General features: G+C 43.3%; 1 protein-coding gene across 4 annotated transcripts in view; it reads left to right on the top strand.

The window, feature by feature from the left end:
• The window catches only part of LOC137304828 (myosin heavy chain, cardiac muscle isoform-like), a 96,392-nt gene extending 75,587 nt beyond the window's left edge, over positions 1-20,805 (top strand). For 3 of the 4 annotated variants that reach the window (XM_067973567.1, XM_067973569.1, XM_067973568.1), the window contains 5 exons: positions 6,982-7,080; positions 9,766-9,882; positions 11,468-11,623; positions 14,906-14,966; positions 15,055-15,825. In XM_067973567.1, coding sequence (XP_067829668.1) covers positions 6,982-7,080; positions 9,766-9,882; positions 11,468-11,623; positions 14,906-14,966; positions 15,055-15,656 — 1,035 coding nt within the window. In that variant the 3' untranslated portion in view covers positions 15,657-15,825. Of the gene's footprint in view, positions 1-6,981; positions 7,081-9,765; positions 9,883-11,467; positions 11,624-14,905; positions 14,967-15,054; positions 15,826-19,500; positions 19,620-20,403 lie in introns of those variants that run through there. The other variant, XR_010958643.1, reaches the window with a different exon arrangement.
• Positions 20,806-22,696: the final 1,891 nt, after the last annotated feature.

The raw sequence follows: 22,696 nt of genomic DNA on the forward strand, positions 1-22,696 counted from the left end.
ATTAGTCAGAGATGAACTACCCGTCACAAATCCACGCTGACTCTCTTTGTTAAACTGATATCTGTCCAAGTGCTCAGTCACTCTGAATCTGATGATAGATTCCAGAAACTTCCCCACAATTGATGTTAAGCTGACAGATCTGTAGTTACCTGGTTAATCTCTCCCTCCCTTCTTAAACAACGGCGTGATATTTGCAATTTTCCAACCCAAAGGCACAATTCCTGAATCGGGTGCTTTGGAAAGCGTCTCCAATTTTCTCACCTATTTCTTTTAATACCCTGGGGTGGAAACCATCAGGTCCTGGAGATTTGTCTTAAGTCCCATGTTTTTTCATTTATTTATTTACATTAAATCCACTAAGTTCTTTTCTTTGACATATTTTTAGGTTCCCTTGTACCACTGGTATTTTGTCATCTTGCTCCACTGTGAAAACGGATGCAAAGTATTCATTAGTCTGCCATTTTCTTATTATCCATTAGAGTCTGACCTGGATCCATCTTTAATGGGGCCACGTTCCCCTTTACCACACTCTCTTAATATATTGATAAAAATTTGGTGTTCACCTTGCAGGTTTTTTTCCTATACCTTTTTGCATCTCTTATTACTTTCTTTGTATCCCTTTATTGCTTTTTATAGCTCTCCCTATCCACTTTTGCTTCCATTTGTGTAAATCTTTTCTTTTAGCTTGATACTGTCTCTTACCTCATTTGTTGACCATGGTTGCTTAACTACACAAGTGGAGCCTTTGCCTTTTAAGGGTAGCTACTGGTCTTGTATCATACCAAACACTTTGAATACTTCTCACTGTTTGCCAGTTCCTATTTGACCTCATGATTCCAGAATACGAACCCCGCCTTCTCCCCATTTACAACACTTGGCTCTTTCTTAAATGAGTTCAGTGTCCTGGCCTGGACCACAATTCCTGGCAACTCACTCCAGCTCTCCGAGTAAAGAAATACATTTTGGCATCTGTTCGAAACTTGCTCTTCACGACCTTGAACCTGTGCTGGATTGTCCTGCTGCCTTGGCGCATCCAGAATTATTGCTTTGGACTTACCTTCTCTACCCCATTAAGAATCTTGTACCCCTCTCCAAGGTCTCTGTGACATAAGCAGAGTTCTAGTCCTGTGACAAATTGGCCAGTTTCTGCCTTCATTTCATACAGTGGTTTAAACAGCGAGAGTTAAAATGAAAGCTCACTTCTCTCACTATATTTCAAAGTGGAAGCCAGATAATCAAGATTTTGATGTGACCCAGGCCAGGTTGAGTGAACTGGAAAGTAGGAGACAGGAGCTTTGTTTTATCTGCAAATTGAATTCTACATGGTCAAGGCATTTAGTAGACGCTTCCTAAACTCTTTGACCAAGCTTTTGGTCATCTGTCCTAATATCTCCTTATGTGGCTCGGTATCAAATTCTGTTTGGTAATCGCTTCTGTGAAGCAGCACGTTTTACTACGTTAAACACACCATATAAGTGCAAGTTGTTTTTGTAAATCTGATTACCTGGAGTTCAGGTGTAATACGAGGGATTTGCTGATGGCATCGCCTGATGACGTCTCTTGCTCTTGACGAGCAGGAGTTCATCGTCATGCCAAGTTGAAACCCTACACGTGTACAGGGATCTGAACTGGCTTCATCATCGTAGAGAAAAGCAAATCTGTTGAGCAGCAGCATAAATTGGGTCTAAGCACACTCCAAGTCAACTGCGATTGACAGATTTTTGTTAGGCAGGGGTATTAAGGGCTACAGAACCAAGGTGGGTAAACGGAGTTAAGATACAGATCAGCCATGATCTAATTGAATGGCGGAACAGGCTCGAGGGGCTGAATGGCCTACTCTTCTTCCTATGCCTCAATGTACAAAATAACTGCACTCTTGCATGTTGAGTAGCAGAGAGCTGTACATTTTTACCGCCCCTCTGCAAAGCCCTAGAGCTGCCGTTAGCTGCAAGAAACCCGAGGACATATTCCAGTAATGTCAGGCAAGAGAATCCCTGTAGAGCTCATCCTCCCCCAGCATTGCTGTCACTGACGTGCGTCTGCCTCCAGGCTGGCCGCGTGCCATCAGCAAGGACTTCGCTATCTCTCTCATGGTTTATGACTTCACTTGCAGCCCACGTTGAGATCAGTGCCTCGCAATCGCTCCCAGGAGCCCCATATTTTTATCTGATGTGCCGTCTTCTCGATGTAACTGGCTGCTAGGGAAAGCTTCTCATAATGACGATACTTAATGCCATGCTCCTCTGGGTCCAAAACCATTATCTTTATTATCCCTTCACCCATGTCATGCTGCCTCTACTGCACTCAGTACATCTGTTGTGCAGCAATGGAAAGGCCAAAAGCAAATTTTGCAGAAAAATAAGAAGCATAACAATTAGTTTTTAGTGAATCTAAGACATGAATTCAGTAATGAGGTTCTGATGTTCTTTCATTATACATTGACTGCAGTTTAACTCACCATTAATCATCTGTTATTCTATAAAATACATAAGAGGAATGGAAAAACAAAAGACACGCCGAGGATCTGAGCTAAAAGCAGTGAATACTGGAAATGCATAGCAGGCCTGTCAATGTGTGTAAAGAGAAAGGACGGATTAATGATTGAGGTGTAGACCTTTGGTCAGAACTTGTCTACCAGAGGGTCTCTTCAGCAGTGTAGTGATTATGGTCCTGTACCAGCAGCCCAGGCCCATGGCAAGTTGTGAAGAGTGAATTTAATAAATCTGGTAGTTTGTGGGCTGGCGCTAGGAATAAATGAGCATAAAGGAGTTAGTGACCATTGGCTTAAACACCCAACTGGTCTACTAATGCCCTTGATGAGATGGAACCTGCTATCTCAACCTAGTCAGGCCTCCATATGACTAGTCCCACGTTTTAATGCCCACTGTAGAATCAAAGGCCACCAACTTCTCGGGGTAACTCGGGACCGGCAATAAATGTCGGCAATGGCTACGTCCCAAGAGTAAATAGATAATGAAAAAACAGTTCTCTCTTTTCAGCTGCTGTGCATTTCCAACGTTTTCTGTTTTTACTGTACAAAGATATATGTGTGTATACACAGTGTTTACGCGTGTGATATAGAGCTCGGTGCCAAAATGAAAGGGTTAACAGTTAATGGGCTATCGATGCTGCAGTAAAATGCCTTTCAAAGCAATCATAGCTGTTTTAGATTGGGATGCTTGAGAAACAACAGCACTATATCGGTGATTAGATGAAGTGATATCATGTTATATAGGCTCTGGCATCATCCCATCAGCCGGGGATGTTTTCTACATTAACTCAATTTTTGCTTTCATGGAGTTGGTTTGATAATGGATTCACTCTGACAGCTAAAATGATGTAGCCAAGTCTCATTAAAGTAAATGAGTACATTGCCATTTCAAACCTTTTTTACAGGAGTGATTTACGAATCTAACTGGAAGTAAGGATGACACACGTTACCGGCAGATATTTGGTTATGTTATTGTGTAATGACAGTACTGTAGTAAGGAGCAAGATTACCCCTCAGGCATTTTGTATTGTTGTTCTGCGACCTACCGTGGTCTTTGAACTTTGTGTGTAGGGAATACGTATCACTGGAGGCCTTTGTCGCTGATTTTGCCCCCTACCCCTTCGTTCCCTTTCCTCCTCTCCGGAAGGCGTCATTCAGCCGCCATTACCTTGCACTCTGGAGTTCTCTTCCTAAACCCCTCCCCCTCCCCACATCTATCCCCGCCTTCGAAACTCCATCTCTTCAGCCACCTCCCCCTATCTTCCTGCTTCATATCTGCCCCCTTTTGGGATGTTTTTGCTATGCTATGGATGCCCTTTAAGAGTTAGTTGTCGATGCCCACACATTCGCACTGTCCAGCAGGGGTCACTGGGTGACCATCTCATCCAGGATCACTGGTTAATTCTTTTCTCCTGTCTTGCCCAAGGACATTAGGTCAATTTAAACGCCCCCAGCTAAAGTGAGCTAACTCAGCTTAGACCAGAGATTGAACCTGGGACCTTCCTGTCAGTATGGCTTAGTGCTGCAGCGAATAATGCCTTTACATACTAGGTCAACAGAGCAACTACCACTGCTGCAGTTAATCACTGCTGAGTGCCTGCGCTGACTCAAAGTTTGTTTTTAAAAAAAAAAGTGCACAGAGTCAAATGACTCACAAAAGTATCCAGTCAGTGACTCGAAGAATCTAACCGAATTCCAATTGTTTAATGCGAGATGTGCATCAAACACCACTTTCTGTATTGCTGCTTTCTGCTTAAAGGTTCTATGGAGCAGGTTTTACAGTTCTATTTCTTTCCTTAAATTTTTGGATGACCTTTTTGCTCAATGTGAAGGCCAGCAGTATTAGGGAGTGGAGCACTTTTCTACTTTTGCCACTCATCTAAATGGTCAGGTCCAAAATACTCGGCTACAGAGTGAAGCTATCCTTCACAATGTGCGTTATCCCCAATCTCATGAGCGCTACAGCGGTGCGATCTTATTCTCCGAAAGACTTGCATTTCTACAGCGCCTTTCATGACCTCAGGACGTCCCAAAGCGCTTTACAGCCAATGAAGTACTTTTGAGGTGTAGTCACTGTTGTTATGTAGGAAACAGGAGAGTCAGCTTGTGCATATTGTAAGAGCTTCTACAAGTATATAAAAAGGAAGAGAGCAGCAAAAGTAAACGTTGGTCCCTTAGAGGCTGAGACTGGAAAAACTATAATGGGGAATCAGGAAATGGCAGATGCGTTAAACAAATATTTTGTATCTGTTTTCACAGTGGAAGACACAAAAAATATACCAGAAATAGTGGGGAACCAAGGGTCTAATGAGAGTGAGGAATTTGAAGTAATTAATACCAGTAGAGAAAAAGTACTTGAGAAACTAATAGGACTAAAAGCTGACAAATCCCCTGGACCTGATGGCCTACATCTGAGGGTTCTAAAAGAGGTGGCTGCAGAGATAGTGGATGCATTGGTTATGATCTTCCAAAATTCTCTAGATTCTAGAATGGCCCCAGTGGATTGGGAGGTAGCAAATGTTACCCCGCTGTACAAGAAAGGAGGGAGAGAGAAAACAGGGAACTACAGGCCAGTTAGCCTGACATCAGTCGACGGGAAAATGCTGAAATCCATTATTAAGGAATTGGTAACAGAGCACTTAGAAAATCATAATATGGTTTTATGAAAGGGAAATTGTGTTTGACAAACCTATTAGAGTTTTTTGAGGATGTTATTAGCAGGGTGGATAAAGGGGAACCAGTGGATGTCGTATATTTGGATTTTCAAAGGCATTTGATAAAGTGCCACATAAAAGGTTGTTACACAAGGTAAGGGCTCATGGGGTTGGGGGTAATATATTAGCATGGATGGAGGATTGGTTAACAGACAGAAAACAGAGAGTCGGGATAAACGGGTCATTTTCAGGCTGGCAGGAGTGCCGCAAGGATCAGTGCTTGGGCCTCAGCTATTTGTAATCTATATTAATGACTTGGATGAAGGGACCAAGTGTAATGTATCCAAGTTTGCTGACGATACAAAGCTAGGTGGGAAAGTAAGCTGTGAGGAGGACACAAAGGGATATAGACAGGTTAAGTGAGTGGGCAAGAAGGTGGCAGATGGAGTATAATGTGGGGAAATGTGAGGTTATTCACCTTGGTAGAAAGAATAGAAAAACAGAATATTTTTAAAATGTTGGTGTTGAGAGATTTGGGTGTCCTCATACAAGAAACACAAAAAGTTAGCATGCAGTTACAGCAAGCAAATGGAATGTTGGCCTTTATTGCAAGGGGGTTGGAGTACAAAAGTAAGGAAGTCTTACTACAATTGTACAGGGCCTGGGTGAGACCTCACCTGGAGTACTGTGTACAGTTTTGGTCTCCTTATCTAAGGAAGGATATACTTGCCTTAGAGGCGGTGCAGCGAAGGTTCACTAGATTGATTCCTGGGATGAGAGGGTTGTTCTGTGAGGCGAGGTTGAGTAGAATGGGCCTATACTCTCTGGAGTTTAAAAGAATGAGAGGTGATCTAATTGAAACATATAAGATTATGAGGGGGCTTGACAGGGTAGATGCTGAGAAGTTGTTTCCCATGGCTGGAGAGTCTAGCACTAGGGGGCATAGTCTCAGGATAAGGGGTCGGCCATTTAAGACTGAGATGAGGAGGAATTTCTTCACTCAGAGGGTTGTGAATCTTTGGAATTGTCTACCCCGGAGGGCTGTGGATGCTGAGTCGTTGAGTATATTCAAGGCTGAGATAGACAGATTTCTGGACTCTAGGGGAATCAAGGGATATGGGGATCGGTCGAGAAAGTGGAGTTGAGATCAAAGATCAGCCATGATCTGATTGAATGGCGGAGCAGGCTTGAGGGGCCACGTGGCCTACTCCTGCTCCTATGTCTTATGTTCTTGCGTGCACAGCAAGGTCCCACAAACAGTTTCATTTCATTGACGGTGTTATGTACAGACGTAGATAGAAAGGCGGGACTTGCATTTATGTAGCACCTTTCACAACCTCAGGACGTCCCAAAGCGCTTCATTGTCAATGGGATACCACAATTGGCCTTAATGCTTCTGGGCTACAGAGAGGGATAAATCAGCCAGGGTTCCTGCTTCTAATCACTGTTCTGTGACCTCTGCTACGTAGTACTTGTGAGGACGGGATTAGGCTTTGCGGTCACCTCCCCTTCCCTCCCTTCTTGGTGAATAACGTGGCCAGCAGTCATCATTGTGGCTACACGTGACGAATGGTCATTGGGATAAGATGCTGGGGGCAGCTGAAGGTACTGCCGGTGAAACCTATTCCTAAAACAGGCCGATGCTTTGATCATCTACTTAAAGAGTTTCTGGAACTTTCAACTGCAAAAAAACTAACTTGCCGTTTACCTGGCAGTTTATTTTTTAAAGAAAGGCCCAGGGATGGTGACATTTCAGAACTTGCATTCGACGGAGTTTGAACGAGCAATTAATTGGTGCCATATAAAAAAACCTGACTCTATTCATCTGTTTTGAAGGGGCTGGAAGAGACCGTGAACCTTGAACAGCGGTTCTCACAGACTCTCCAGGGAGAGAACAGCGGCTTCAGCAGACGCAGCCAGCTAATGAGTGAACAGGTAGGTCATTCTGCAAATATGGCCAGGCTGAAAATCCTTTCTGGCTTTAGACCTGCGTCAGGTGAGCGATGTGAAATGCAGCTTTAGCCTTGGGAACTCAATCAATGTTGTCCATTATTTGATGATAACTTGCATGACTTTAGTGTGGTTCTGAGCACCTTAGAAGAGGAGCTCACTGAGCAGGAGATTGGAGGGGAAATTAAAGTGGGGGGGGTGGGATGAAATGGACAAAGAGGTTTTTTAAAGGATTTTGAAGGAAGGGAGAGATGCAGCAAGGCAAAGTGGTTTTGGGAGAGTTCCTCAGTCAAGGGCGTAGTGACTGAAGGAGCAGGGGCGGAGTGACTGATGGGTGAAGAGGTAGTCGGAGGATCGAAGGGTGCAGGCTAGGACTTACATTATAACATTGTCTTGGGCCAAAGTTGCACTTTAACTGTGTTCTCCGTTGTGACTGAGATAGATATTGTGGAGGGGCAAAGGGGGAAGGCAGTATACAATTAAGGAAGAAAGAACAAACTTGAGTTTATATAGCACCTTCTACGACCTCAGGACATCCCAGAGTGCTTTACAGCCAATGAAGTACTTTTGAAGTGTAGTCACTGTTGTAATGTAGGAAAGGCAGCAGCCAATTGGCGCACAGCAAGATCCCACAAACAGCCATGAGATGCATAACCAGATAATCTGTTTTGGTGATGTTGGTTAAGGAATAAACATTGGCCAGGACACCGGAGAGAACTCCCCTGCTCTTCTTCAAATACTGCCTGGGGACCTTTTACATCCACCTGAGAGGTTTAACGTCTCATCCGAAAGACGGCACCTCTGACAATGCAGCACTCCCTCAGTGCTGCACTGAAGTATCAGCTCAGATTCTGTGCTTGAGTCTCTGGAGCGGGACTTGAATCCACAACCTTCTGACTCGGGAATGAGTGCTACCCACTGAGCCATGGCTACCACTTATTATTATTAATGTATAATCTGCGAAAAGCCTTAAAAAATAGTATGTTGTGTAAATAGTCACTGTTATAGACAGTTAAAATTATAACTGTAACTTTGCTAGAAAGCCAATTAATTATATGGTTGTTAAATATAATTTTTCCAAATTGTTAGTGTGTGAAACATTCCATTATGTTTTGCTTCTCATACGTCTATAGTAAGCCTACCCTGGGAAACTTTGAGAACAGGCTTTACAGTGTTGTGAAGTCCTGTATCTGTTGTGCTAGAGTTCTGTTTCTATACTGGGTTAAAGTTAAATAGCATTCTTTGATGTGAAATTCCACACTTAACAATAAGTGGGAGAGCGTCTGAAAAAGCAGGAATGTATGGCTTTGACACGTCTGATTTCCACAAATGTGATTTTGTTCGCTGGTCGCTAATTACAGAGAATGGTTTTCATGAAAAGATCAATTTCACCCATTAGCTTGCAGCTCGCTGCAAAATGGGTGTTACAGTTGGATGATGGGGTAACTCATATCTGCCACTAGATGTCGCTAACACGGCACTTTAGCAACATCTAGTGGCTAACCTTGAATACTGCAACAATACAGCACCTGGACTTGCGCACGATACGGAGGTGTCAAATCTCTGGCATTCAAATAAAATGTACAAGGAGAAAAAGAACAACGTGCCAAGTAATAGAATAAAACACTTATAAAGCACTTTATCACGTCTCTCAAAAAAATGTCGTAAAGCACTTAACATATAATGAACTATTTTGAAGTGCAGTAGACAAACTGCACTATTATGCAGGCAAACATTGCAGCCATTTTGTACGCAGTGCGGTAAACAGAAATGAGATGAATGACTCATTAATCTATTGGTGGTGGAGACAGAGGGAACACTTTTTTTTCTTTGAATAGTCCCGTGGGAGTTTAACATCTGCGCGATCTGAACAGGCAGGTGGGCCTCAGTTTAACGTCTCATCCAAAGGCCTCCCTCAGTGCTGCACTGAAGTAATAACTAATCTTCTCTATGAGCCTGTAAAAATTTTGAAAGTAAATTTTTTTTTTGATGGTTCCAAGCCAAAGGAAGCTTTTGAAGGTATTGTGGAGAATATACATCAGCATGATGGCAGCGGTGGGAAACTAAAGCTATAAAAAAGAGGCTCAGGATATTGGGACTATTTCCACTAGAGCAGGGAAGGCAAATGGGAGATTTATAATTTTTAAAATTATGAAGGGTTTTGATGTTGGGATGTTGGTGATGAGATGTCATCAAATTTAAAATCGTCACTAAGACGGTAAGGAGAGATGTTAGGAGGAATTTATTTTTGTAGAGTGTTGTTGGAGCACAGAAAGTTTTGCCACAGGCGGTGGCTGAGGCAGAGGCCTCTCCATCTTTTAAGGGAAATAAACGTTTGAAGCAGAGAAAGACACAGAGCCATTGGAAGGCAGCAGTGGGATTAGTTTTGGTTTGCTTTAGCAAAGAGCTAGCATAGGCACGATGGACTGGATGGCCGCCCACTCTGCTGTAAACTTCTATGGTTCTATTATAAACTCTATGCAATTTAATTACACATTCCAATGACATTGAAACACCTTTATGTCCTCAAACTGTATGTTATGTAGTATTGAGTTTTTAAGCACTGCGCTCTGGGGTGGGGGGTAAACCACAGCTATTTTCCATCAGTTATAAAGAGGACCTTATCTTAAGGAAATGGAGGACTTGATAACTTCCGTGCCCTTTCAACAGTTGGCCACTTTGGTGAAAGAGCAAGAAGATTTGACAAAAGCCTATAGTAAACTACCAGAGGATAGGAAAGGCAAGAAGTCGCTTGAATACTGGGTGTCCAGATCACACCTCGTTCAGGTAAGCATGTTTCATAATGACCTGGCTTGTGGGAATACATCCTTCTGCATTTTATTTTTAAGTAAATAATAGTTCTATCTTGACATTTAAAATGAAAAAGAAAAATTCTCACTTTCAGAGTGACAAATCCAGAACCTTTAGAAGACAATGAGTGAATTTTTTTTCGCAGAATTAAGTGAACATTAGCTTGGCTGAACATTAGCTCAATGAATGGTCTCACTTTCCTTGCAAAAAGTAGGACAGAAGGGTTAAGTTACATTATGCTGCAGACAGTTGTTCATTGTCTCAGGACCTTCAAAGTCCTTTAATGGGCTTGTGGTACTGTGCAAAGGGCACTTGCTAGGACCGTTGTTTGAATACAGATCTTCCCAGAAACGAGCTGGATCAGATTCCTGTGCTACTCAAGGTGGGACCAGCACCAGTATCGATTTTCTCTCCTCGGCTGAAAGCTGAGGTATGAGTCACATGATCACAAGATACTTGTAAATGAGGTCGGCCATTCAGCCCATCTTATTCATCCACCCAAAACAACCCCCGTTGCTGCCTCGAGTTGTTTCTTAAATGATTCCAAGATGTTTCACCTCCCCCACTCTGTCTGAGTCCACTCCAAGTGTTGACCCCTCTCTGCATGATGGAGAACCTCCTGATTTCAGTCCTAAAGTTACCTTTTTACTAGTTTAGACCTGTGTCCGCTTGTCCTTCTCCTATGGTTTAATTTAAAGTAATATTCCGGATTAACCTTTTCCATACCATTTATCATCTTAGATACTTCTGTAAGATCACCTCTCAGCCTAAAAAACCCAAATCCCTCCAACCTATCATCATAACCCAACCCATACCCCTGACAATAGGGATAAGGCTCATGGCTCTTTCTCTGAACTATCTCCAACATTTGAATGTCTCCCTTCTTTCTTGACAATCGGAACCATTGGTACTTCACCTTAGGCAGCTGAAGGAATGGCCGCCACTCCCTATCTCTGTAACCTCCTCCGGCCCTACAACCCTCCGAGATCTCTGCGCTCCTTTAACTCCGGCCTCTTGCACACCTCCGATTTCCTTCGTCCAGCCATTGGTGGCCGTGCCTTCAGCTGCCTAGACCCTAAGCTCTGGAATTCCCTCCCTCAACCTCTCCACCTCTCTCTCCTCCTTTAAGTCACTCCTTAAAACCTACCTCTTTGACCGAGCACCTGTCCTAATTTCTCTTTATGTGGCTCGGTGGCATATTTTGTCTGATAATGCGCCTTGGTTTTACTACATTAAAGGCGCTATGTGAATGCAGGTTGTTGTCATCTATGCAGTAGGCTATTTGACTGTGCAAGGCATCACAGCTGAGGATGATGATATCCAGTGCCACACAATCATGCACATTCCACTAGGGGTCACTGGGTAGCCATCAAGAGTGGGACTCCTGGCTGAATTTTCTTTCCATGCTGCTCAGCTTGGGTGCTGAGCCCCACTGTGGCGCCCCAAACGCTTTCCAGCCCCGAGGTCAGTGAATGGAGTATCAACCAGGCATCAAAATCGGCATCTGCCTGGCCCAGCGTGGTCTCACTGGATTAACCTGCTGCTTTTTAATGTGTGACAGAATGTGGTGGAAATGATGAAATCCCAGGAGGGGCGGGAACTGAGTTTGGAGGAAGAGAATCAGAGGTTGAAAGAAGGGCCGGCTTTTCAGAACTTTCAGAAGCTGGAGGAGGAAATTGAAAGCCTGCAGCACAATCTAGATGCTAAATCGGAAAAGGTAATCACTTTCAAAAAAAAATATGGTATGTGATCAGCAAAGCGTCTGAAGTCAAATCTCATTATTTCAGAGCTGTTGGGAATAGTTTCCTATTGGAAGTTAGTCTTGAGGAACTTTGGGCTTGTGTGACCAGGACCTGTGTGACCAGGACCTGTGTGACCAGGACCTGTGTGACCAGGACCTGTGTGACCAGGACTTCCTTCAAGGGATCGATAGGTTGAAATCCGCACTGTGCACCGCTCGGGACGAAAGCCTCACTGTGAAATTTCTCTCTCCGCCATTTTAATGAAGTGCTGATCCCTTTTAAAATGAGGCTGTTAACACCTCCACTAAGATAGAGGACAACAGGTTCTGCATTTGTTACTTGCACCGCACGGCGATGTTTCAACCTGCAAGTTTGTTTAAAAAAAAATAAGAGGTAAGAATAAAAAAACAAAAATGCTGGAAACTCGAACTGAAAACAGAAAATGGTGGAATGCACAGCAGGTCCATCAGCCGCTGAGCGAGAAATGTGAATGGTTCGAGTGGGACTATTCCTTTTGAAGACTGATGAAAGGTCTCTACTCTAAATGCCAACCGATCTTTCCCGTTCAGATGCAGTGCCTGTTTAGCAATTTATGTCTGAATGAGAGGATTGTAATAGCACAGTTTCACTATAATTAATGGACATAGAAACATAGAAAATAGGAGCAAGAGTAGGCCATTCGGCCCTTCGGGCCTGCTCCGCCATTCAAGATGATTATGGCTGATCGTCTAACTCAGTACCATTTTCCTGCTTTTTCCCCATATCCTTTGATCCCTTTAGCATTAAGAAATATATCTATCTCCTTCTTGAATACATCTAATGACTTGGCCTCCACTGCCTTCTGTGGTAGAGAATTCCACAGGTTCACCACCCTCTGAGTGAAGAAATTTCTCCTCATCTCTGTTCTAAATGGCACACCCCGTATCCTGAGACTGTGACCCCTAGTTCTGGAGGTGAAGTACATAGAAAGTACAGCACAGAAACAGGCCCTTTGGCCCATCTAGTCCATGCCGGTGTTTATATTCCACATGCACCTACTCCCACCCCTCTTCATCTCACCCTATCATCATATCCTTCTCTTCCTTCCTCATGTGTTTATCCAGCTTCCCCTTAAATGCATCTATGCTATTCGCCTCAACTACTCTTTGTGGGAGCGAGTTCCACATTCTAAGCACTCTCTGGGTAAAGAAGTTTCTCCTAAATTCCTTATTGGATTTATTAGTGGAAGTATGTGATTTGCTGTTTAGTTGTAGGCTTTACATTCACTTTAAGACCTGTTTTGCTTCTGATGTTACGTTCTTCAGAATTCGACAATGTTTAATCCAATAAAATATATACCTGCAATATTCCTGTCAGCTCATCCTGTTGTAAACCTACTCCTTGTGCTCAATGTGTAGAGGCCACCATGCCCCTGTCCTTCTGGATTCCTCTCCAGGCCCTGCTTCCCTTGTCACCTCCTGTCTGCCTTCAAAAGCTCCTTAAGACCAGTCTTTTCGATTAAGACATGAAGCTGAGTTCGGATCGCTCAAGGCCCTGTGGGAGCAGGAATAGGCCATTCGGCCCCTCGAGCCTGCTCCACCGATTGTGCCTTCATTCCTCTAAAACTCATGTTCTGTCTCCTGTCCACCCGTCCTCCATGCCAAGTGTGTTGAAAAGCACTGTATAATTCCAAGTGTATCGCTATTGAAAAACATTTCACAGCAACAAGTCCTCGTATTTACATAGCACCTTTGATGTACAAAAAACACCCCAGGGTGCTTCACAGAGGCGTAATCAGAAAAAAAATGGAAAGTCGAGCCAAAGGAGGAGACATTGGTACGGGTAACCAAAAGCTTGGTCGAAGAGGTAGGTTTTAAGTAGGGTATTAAAGGAGGAGGGGGAGATGATAATTTCAGAGCATGAGGCTTAGGCAGCTGAAGGCATTGGCCGCCAATGGTGGGGCGAAGGGAGGAGGAATGTGCAAGAGGACGGAGCTGGAGGGATGGAGAGTTTGTGGGAGGGGAGGAGGTTACAGAGATAGGTTTGAGCAAGACTGTGGAGGGATTTAAACATGAGGATGAGAATTTTACATTGGAGGCATTGGGAGCCAATGTAGGCCAGTGAGCACATTGGGTGAGTGGGACTTGATGCAGGATAGAATACCTACAGCGGAGTATTGAATGAGCTGGTTAATGGAAGGTAGACAATGGGAGGAAGACCAGGAGAGCATTGGAATAGCCGATTCGGGAGGTGATCAAGACATGAATGAGGTTCTCAGCAGCAGGTTGCCTGAGGCAGGAGTGGAGATGGGCATGTTACAGAGGTGGAAGTTGGCAGTCTTTGTGATGGAAAGTACATGGGATTGGAAATTTAGCTCAGGGTTGAATAGAACCGGAGGTTGCGAATAATCTGGTTCAACCCAGGACAACGGCTGGGGGCAATGGAAGAAACAAATTCTGTAGAGATGAATGAACTAAATGATATGATATCAAGGCATTGTGACCCTTGAGCAGATTTGTAATTGGGGTAGGATCAGCTAACAGGATGGGAGTCCTCACTAATAAATATTGTAAGGAATAACAAATCCTGGCAGTGAGTTTAATGTAGTAATCTTTTCCCTGGAATAATAAAGTGAATGTAGTTAATTTTTATGGTTTGGGGTTAGGGCCATGTAAGGTTAAACAGCTTGACATCAAGTTTTGGGGGCTTGAAGTTAATTTGTCTGAGTCTTTACTGACTTTTGACTGATTAAAATGACCTACATTGGTTCCCAGTCCAGCAACGCATTGATTTTAAAATTCCCATCCTTGTTTTCAAATCCCTCCATGGCCTCGCCCCTCCCTATCTGTAACCTCTTCCAGCCCTACGACCGTCCGAGATCTCTGCACTCCTCCAACTCTGGCCCCTTGCACATCCCCGATTTTCAACGTTCAACTTATTGGCGGCCGTGCCTTCAGCTGCCTAGATCCTGAGCGTGGGAATCCCTCCCTAAACCTCTCCGTCTCTCGACCGCTCTCTCCTCTTTTAAGACGCTACTTAAAACATACCTCTCTGACCAAGCTTTTGGTCACTTGTCCTAATATCTCCTGTGGCTCGGTGTCAAATTTTGTTTGATAACGGTCCTGTGAAGCGCCTTGGGATGTTTTACTATGTTATAGGTGCTATATAAATGCAAGCTGTTGTTGTAAAGCATCAGTTATTCCTCATAGTTCTCTGTACTATAGTGACACCAGTGGCACTACTTGACTTGCTAAACAGGCTCCGTTATTTCATTGTAGATGACAGCCATGGCTTGTGAAATGGAAGCCTTGAGGCACAAGAATGAAAATCTCATGAAAGGTAAAGCTGCTCTAATTTCTTCTGCTTTTATCGATGGCTTGCCACGTTTTGCTTTAAGTCTTTTAATACTGTCTTCCTCACTTAACAGCGAAAGTGAGGGTTCAGCAGCAGATAGAGGACGTTCAGAGTTTGAGAGAGCAAAGCAAAGATTCATTAGTTGACACATCAGTGAGCGTGGCTGTCCCACAGCTTTCCGATGGGCAACTCTCCAATCCGTGGGCAACACATTCATTTCAGGAGTTTAAACCTTTCAACCGGAGAGGCAGAGACCCATCTCCACGCCAAAGGGAGAACATGACCTCACCTTCAGCGACCAGCATGAAAGACGAGCAACGGTTCTTGGATCCCACGTTGCCGGAGAGAGGCGCCATTGACTCTGAAAGTGCTCCCCATCCGGAGGTTTGGTTCAGCGGAATGTCAACAAGCCGATTAGAGCCAAAACAGGCCAGTTCGCCAGACAGGTCTTCAGCCACTTTGTCCCAGAGCAGGACTCCGTCTCCCAACAGGCCAAACTATCCCGTTCCACCACTGAATGTTAGCAGGTCATCTCTTGACTTCTCCTCAGCATCAGAAGCTCAGAGTGAGGACGAGAAGCCACAGGGAAGGACAATGTCATCTGCGATTAAATGTTCACTTCTGTTATCCCCTAGGCCTTTTAATTTGCACAGGTCGAACATGAGTAAAAAATAACAATCTGAAGTCCTTTGATAAAGAATCAAAGTCGTTAAAAAAAAAATCTTACATAATTCTAAGAATAATTCTCTTACTTTGAAAGTACAGAAATGAAAGGAGCTCATTACTCTTAAGGGGGTACTGTCTTCATGTAATAATTGTAAACAATTTTACAACACCAAGTTATAGTCCAACAATTTTATTTGAAATTTACAAGCTTTCGGAGGCTTCCTCCTTCCTCAGGTAAATGTCAGGAACTCCTCGAAGCCTACACATTTATAAATCACAGAACAATACATGGTGATTACAGACAGTTTTTGCAATTGCCCGTTGCCAAGGCAATCACTGTGTTCAGACAGAGAGGTGTTACCTACAGAACCCCCGAATATACATTCAACAAAAAAAAACAAACTAACAGGAAAAAAAAACAGAGAGAGAGAGAGTGGTTCATGTCACGCTACACGTAAGCCCACCAGCGAACAAAAGCTATCTGTTTTTAATATAACGGGTCATTTGCTGGCTTTCTCTGCCTTCCGGATGTTTCTGCCTCTCTCTTTTTTTTCCTGTTTGTTTGTTTTTTTTTGTTGAATGTATATTCGGGGGTTCTGTAGGTAACACCTCTCTGTCTGAACACGGTGATTGCCTTGGCAACGGGCAGTTGCAAAAACTGTCTGTAATCACCATGTATTGTTCTGTGATTTATAAATGCGTAGGCTTCGAGGAGTTCCTGACATTTACCTGAGGAAGGAGGAAGCCTCCGAAAGCTTGTAAATTTCAAATAAAATCATTGGACTATAACTTGGTGTTGTAAAATTGTTTACAATTGTCAACCCCAGTCCATCACCGGCATCTCCACTTCATGTAATAATGTTTGGCAAGCTTTTTTTTGTTTTGGGTCATTTATGTTTCATCACAAAATGCATGGTTCAACACAGTTTACATCCTTATTGCAAGTTTGATTACAAACAAAATAGATTTGCCAAGAATGCTTTCATCAAAGTGGTTCCCCTTTTATTGCATTATTGCAACAAATTGCATTGTTAGACCAAACTTTGTTGATACTGGGGATAAAAGGGTTAAATTATGAGGACAGGTTGCATAGACCAGGCTTGTATTCCCTTGAGTATAGAAGATTAAGGGGTGATCTAATTGAGGTGTTTAAGATGATTAAAGGATTTAATATGGTAGATAGAGAGAAACTATTTCCTCTGGTGGGAGAGTCCAGAACAAGGGGGCATAACCTTAAAATTAGAGCCAGGCCGTTCAGGGGTGATGTCAGGAAGCACTTCTTCACACAAAGGGGAGTGGAAATCTGGAACTCTCTTCCCCCAAAAAGCTGTTGATGCTGGGGGTCAATTGAAAATTTCAAAAACAGATTGATAGATTTTTGTTAGGTAAGGGTATTAAGGGTTATGGAACCAAGGCGGATAGATGGAGTTAAGATAAAGATCAGCCATGATCTAACTGAACGGCGGAGGAGGCACGAGGCCAATTCCTGTTCCTATGAGTGAATCTATGTCCAGTCTGAAATGTTGGATACCGCAATATATGTGTCAGCAAGGACCAAACATCAAAGTTACAGAAACTGGTTTTGAGAAATTGGCTGAAACGTGTCTAAGTCAATGCAGTTTGTATTACAATTAAATATTGGGAAGACTGAAGCCACTGACTTTGGTCCCTGTCGTAAACTCTAGCCACTGACTCCATCCCTCTCCCGGGCCACGATCTGAGGCTGAACCAAACCATTCGCAGCCTTGGCGTCCTATTTGTCCCTGAGATGAGCTTCCGACCACATGTCCGCTCCATCATCACGACCGCCTACTTTCACCTCCATAACACGGCCCGTCTCCGCCCCCGCCTCAGCTCATATGCTGCTGAAACCCTCATCTGTGCCTTTGTCCCCTCCAGACTGGACTATTCCAATGCTCTCCTGGCTGGCCTCCCATCTTCCACCCTCCATAAACTTGAGTTCATCCAAAACTCTGCTCGCACCGAGTCCTGTTCTCCCATCACCCTCGCTGACCTACTTTGGTTCCCAGTCTGGGAACGCCACAATTTTAAAATTCTCATCCTTGTTTTCAAATCCCTCCATGGCCTTGCCCCTCCCTATCTCTGTAACCTCCTCCAGCCCTACAACCCTCTGAGATCTTTGCATTCCTCCAATTCTTGCCTCTTGCACATCCCTCCACCATTGGCGGCCGTGCCTTCAGCTGCCTAGGCCCTACGCTCTGGAATTCCCTCCCTAAACCTCTCCGCTTCTCTACCTCTCTCTCCTCCTTTAAGACACTCCTTAAAACCTACCTCTATGACCAAGCCTTTGGTCACCTGTCCTAATATCTCCTTATGTGGCTCAGTGTCAAATTTTGTTTGATATTTGCTCCTGTGAAGTGCCTTGGGACGTTTAACTACGTTAAAGGCGCTTTATAAATGCAAGTTGTTGATGTATTCTCTTCGTCTTCCCTCATCTCCTCGGAGATTCCTCCACCATTGCCTCCTAGCAGTACATTCCTTCCTGAGCTGGAAGAGTGGGAGATTTCTGCCACAGTTTTCTGTACAATTGCTGCCAATATCATTAGGTAATCGTGTGACAGAAGGTTTGTGGTTCACGCCTGAATGGTCCTGTTGGGTTTTTTTTCCCCCATAAAGCCAATGTTTTCAAGCACGGCCCTGACCAGCAATTGGGAAAAACTAATGGCTTCAAATGTTAGTTGAGACCAGTATTTAGTCCAAGCCTCTAAGTTAAAATTACCATACTGCTAACCTCGCTCTGCTCTTTCCAACTATCATTGGTTCCCTGCCCCCAGTATATTGATTTCAAAATCCCCCCCCCTCACACTTTATAGCCTGTGCAATGTCCAAACATATCCAACTGTGCATTTCATACTTTTATCTTATTGTTTTCTTCATAACACTAAATGACAGAGTATCACTGACCTAAGAGAATCCTTCGGCCTCACTTATCTCTTGACTTTCCTTTCTAATAAAAATGTTGAAACTTAAATGGAACGGACTACGCAATTCAATGTTAACAGATTGGAATATAGTCTTTCAATGGAAAAACAGGAGAATGGCTGGTTTACTCTGTAATGAACAAAGTTGTGGGCACTCTTGGCTTTGAGTCTGTAAGAGGGTTGTTAAAAGTACCGAGAATAACGGACATTTTCCATTAAGGAGAATTTCACTCACAGTCAATATTTGTGCAATTACAAGGCAAATGATCGTCAGCAATTGGAACTTTGTCAATTTTATACATGTGACAATCATGCTGCATGGGTGATGTGCTGAATATGTGTTTGGTTCCTTTATTGACTTTATTAAGGCACATATTTAGAATGAGATTTTCTTTGAATTGTGACATACACTTTATAATAACCAGAGCTGTATCTATATTGATGTATCATGTGTCTTGCTGGAATAATGATTGTTTTATGATAAAATACTAAATAATATCCACATATTGTCTTTCAAATGCTAGTAATTTTAGTTTTCTTTCCTCCTCTCCTGCCGTCTGTTGCTTGGATAAGATTCTGCAGCCAAAATATAGCTCTTTAGTGTCTTGCCCGGCTGAGTGTTCTTCGTATAGGACCCTAGGTTGGAAGTCTAGGTTTGATTCTTATTGTTAACTGTTTAGCTGCACTGTCCCATTCACTCTTTGGATGAAGTTGTTCTCCTGCCATCTATTGTAAATTGTTCTTTCCCCAGGTTTAGTCTATGGTCGTGTCTTGGCTTATCTTGAAGTAGATGTACCATTTCTATATCATTTAACCTCTTTCATGCTCCAGCAAGGTCCCATCTCAGCCGCTTCCCTTCAAGGCTAAAACAGCCCTAATTTCTCCAATTTTTTTTCTTGTTTTTGACACAGGGATCATGGTTGTGGCTCTTCTCTACAAGGCTTGACTGCTTCCCTTATCTAATGGTGACTAAAAGTGAATACAGTCCTGTAGTACTAACCTTTGGAAAGCAAAATAATCCAATGATTGGGTGGGTATAAAATATCGGTCAAAACAAAATGGAATAATGGAGGGAGGTTCTTCAACGAGATAATTGAGGAGAAAAGAGAGCCGAATAGGTCGGCTTTCTCTTCCGTACAGCCAGTACCCGCAGGGCAGAAGAGGCATGGCCCATCTAACTGCCACTGTAATGCCCGACTGCCCATCTGACGTCAAGTTGTGGATGAACCAGAACTGACACAATGGAAGTCGTCTATTTTGATCCCCTCCAGAAACTCTGAAGCGTAATTCCTGATTCCTTTCCTTTTCCTGGAAGTTACCACAAGCTCAACTGGACAGTGCGCAAAATCGGTGTCATACTGGATGTAGGGGAGGGGAAGGAGGGAGAAAGAGGTGGAGATCAACTTGTTCCTTATTCCCATCTCATGACCCCTGCTGGCAGGTGTTTGCGTGAGTCTTAGGTGAGGACAGCATTGACCCCAGCTGTAATGCCCCGCATACTCTCCTTTCTAAGTTCCCGCATGGTGAGGTAGCTGAGGGCCACAAGTGGCCAGCAAGAGTCAGTGCCTTCAGGAGAGGAGGAGCAAAAAATTGAAAAAGAATAAATTTACATGCATTACACGGGGGCTTCTGTAGACAAAGAAAAAAGCTAAAGCAACAGTTTGCACTGACAAGGTTTAATTGAGAGACAACATTTACGCAAAATATACCTTAACAATGCAATACATAACAGAGTCCAAAAAATTTATACATACTTTGACTATTGATTGACCACAACTATTCAATTTATTTAAGTGAGATATTCTGTATCACAGAGAAGGACCCCCGACTACCAACGACCAATCAAAAGCACAACGTTTGATATTTCCATTAACGAGCTAGCAAAGCTTGTGATACTACATTGTCTGAAGTTACACATAATGCGGCATAAATTTTCACCTTTACGTGCTGCCAACCACTTAACGAACCCTGTGACTGGTACTAACAAGTGGAGATGATGATCTGGGAGCAGGAATGGGCCGTGATTACAAGGACCCCTCTGTGATCCAGCCAAGATATAAAATGACATCCTGAAGAAAATGCATCCTGCAGAAGGTGTGTGATCATTTTATTTATGTATTTATCAAAGGATGTCATTATATTTAATGTAACCACGCCATGGAGGCAGTTTATGATGGAATTTTCTCCTACCATTAAAAGCACACATACAAATATCATACTGGGCATTATCTCCTGTTCTTTCAGTCCTGTTAATAATCAGTTGGAGTGACGTAGAGTCTAGGCAGCCTTCAACTGCCTAGGCCCAAAGCTCTGGAATTTCTTCCCTAAACTTCTCCACCTCTCTACCTCTCTCTCCTCTTTTAAGACCATCCTTAAAACCTACCTCTTTCGACTATCCTTTTGGTCACCTGTCCTCATATCTCCTTATGTGGCTCAGTGTCAAATCTTGTTTGATAATCGCTCCTGTGAAGCATCTTGGGACGTTTTATTACATTGAAGGTGCTCTATAAATGCAAGTTGTTGTTGATTTCCTTTCGTCCACATGTGTTACTGACTTAGTGAGAAGATTCTTACTACTTACGTGCTAACTAAGAAGATAGTGAGGAGGAAAGCTGTAGACTGCAGGAAGATATCAATGGACTGTTCAGGTGGGCAGAAAAGTGGCAAATGGAATTTCATCTGGAGAAGTGTGAGGTAATGCATTTGGGAAGGGCAAACAAGGCAAGGGAGTACACAATAAATGGGAGGATACTGAGAGGTGTAGAGATACAGATCCCTGAACGTAGCAGGACAGGTAGATAAGGTGGTTAAGAAGGCATACGGGATACTTTCCTTTATTAGCCAAGGCATAGAATATAAGAGCAGGGAGGTTATGCTAGAACTGTATAAAACACTAGTTAGGCCACAGCTTGAGTACTGTGTACAGTTCTGGACACCACATTACAGGAAAGATAAGATTGCACTAGAGAGGGTACAGAGGAGATTTACGAGGATGTTGCCAGGACTGGAGAATTTTAGCTATGAGGAAAGATTGGATAGGCTGGGGTTGTTTTCTTTGGAACAAAGGAGACCGAGGGGAAGTTTAATTGAGGTGTATAAAATTATGAGGGGCCTAGATAGAGTGAACAGGAAGGACCTATTTCCCTTAGCAGAGGGGTCAATAACCATAGGGCATAGATTTAAAGTGATTGGTAGAAGGATTAGAGGGGAGCTGAGGAGAATTTTTTTCACCCAGAGGGTGGTAGGGGTCTGGAACTCACTGCCTGGAAGGGTGGTAGAGGCAGAAACCCTCATCGCATTTAAAAGGTGCCTGGATGTGCACTTGAAATGCCGTAACCTACAGGGCTACGGACCAAGAGCTGGAAAGTGGGATTAGGCTGGATGGCTCTTTTTCGGCCGGCACAGACATGATGGGCTGAATGGCCTCTTCTCTGCTGTAAATTTCTATGATTTATCTATTCACTTTTTGTAAGTGTTTCACACACTGGGCTTATGATTTCACTAAAAATAGCACTGGAAGAAATTTCCCAACAAAACACACATTGGCACCAATATGCTGCAGGAAAATTACACATACGCCAAGCCCCTTTAATGTTGCATTAAACCTCAAATCGCTCCCACCGATGACAGACATATCCCCATCCTAATGTTAAATAGCTCCGAATGAAAAGACAGATTATATTTACCTGTGTTTTTAAAGCTAAAGAATTTTTTTTTACAAATAAATGAGAGTTTCGTTTTTAATCGAGATTTGAGAGAATAATTGTTCTTTAACCAAGAGAGTGCAATCTCTCGTTGTACGGCTGGGTGTTTATCACAGGTCAGTAGGACGTAGCGGGGGTAACTTTTCAGCAGGAGCCTTGTCTTGCACTGCACACCATGAAGTTATAGGCAGCGTGGTTTTCCAATGCGTGTTGCTGGCAGACAAGGTTCTCCAATGGCAATGCGTGAAAATTGCACCCACTGCAATGCCAGTGACAATGTACCAATAATCTATAATTTACTGATTCTTTGAAGTGTTAGTGAGGGCAAGCCACAGGAATAGAGAGAATAGCGGGCTTCAAATTGGCGATATATTGCATTTAATTTCTAAAATACTGTAATAAA

Source organism: Heptranchias perlo, chromosome 38 (assembly GCF_035084215.1).
Source record: "Heptranchias perlo isolate sHepPer1 chromosome 38, sHepPer1.hap1, whole genome shotgun sequence".
Lineage (NCBI taxonomy): Eukaryota > Metazoa > Chordata > Chondrichthyes > Hexanchiformes > Hexanchidae > Heptranchias > Heptranchias perlo.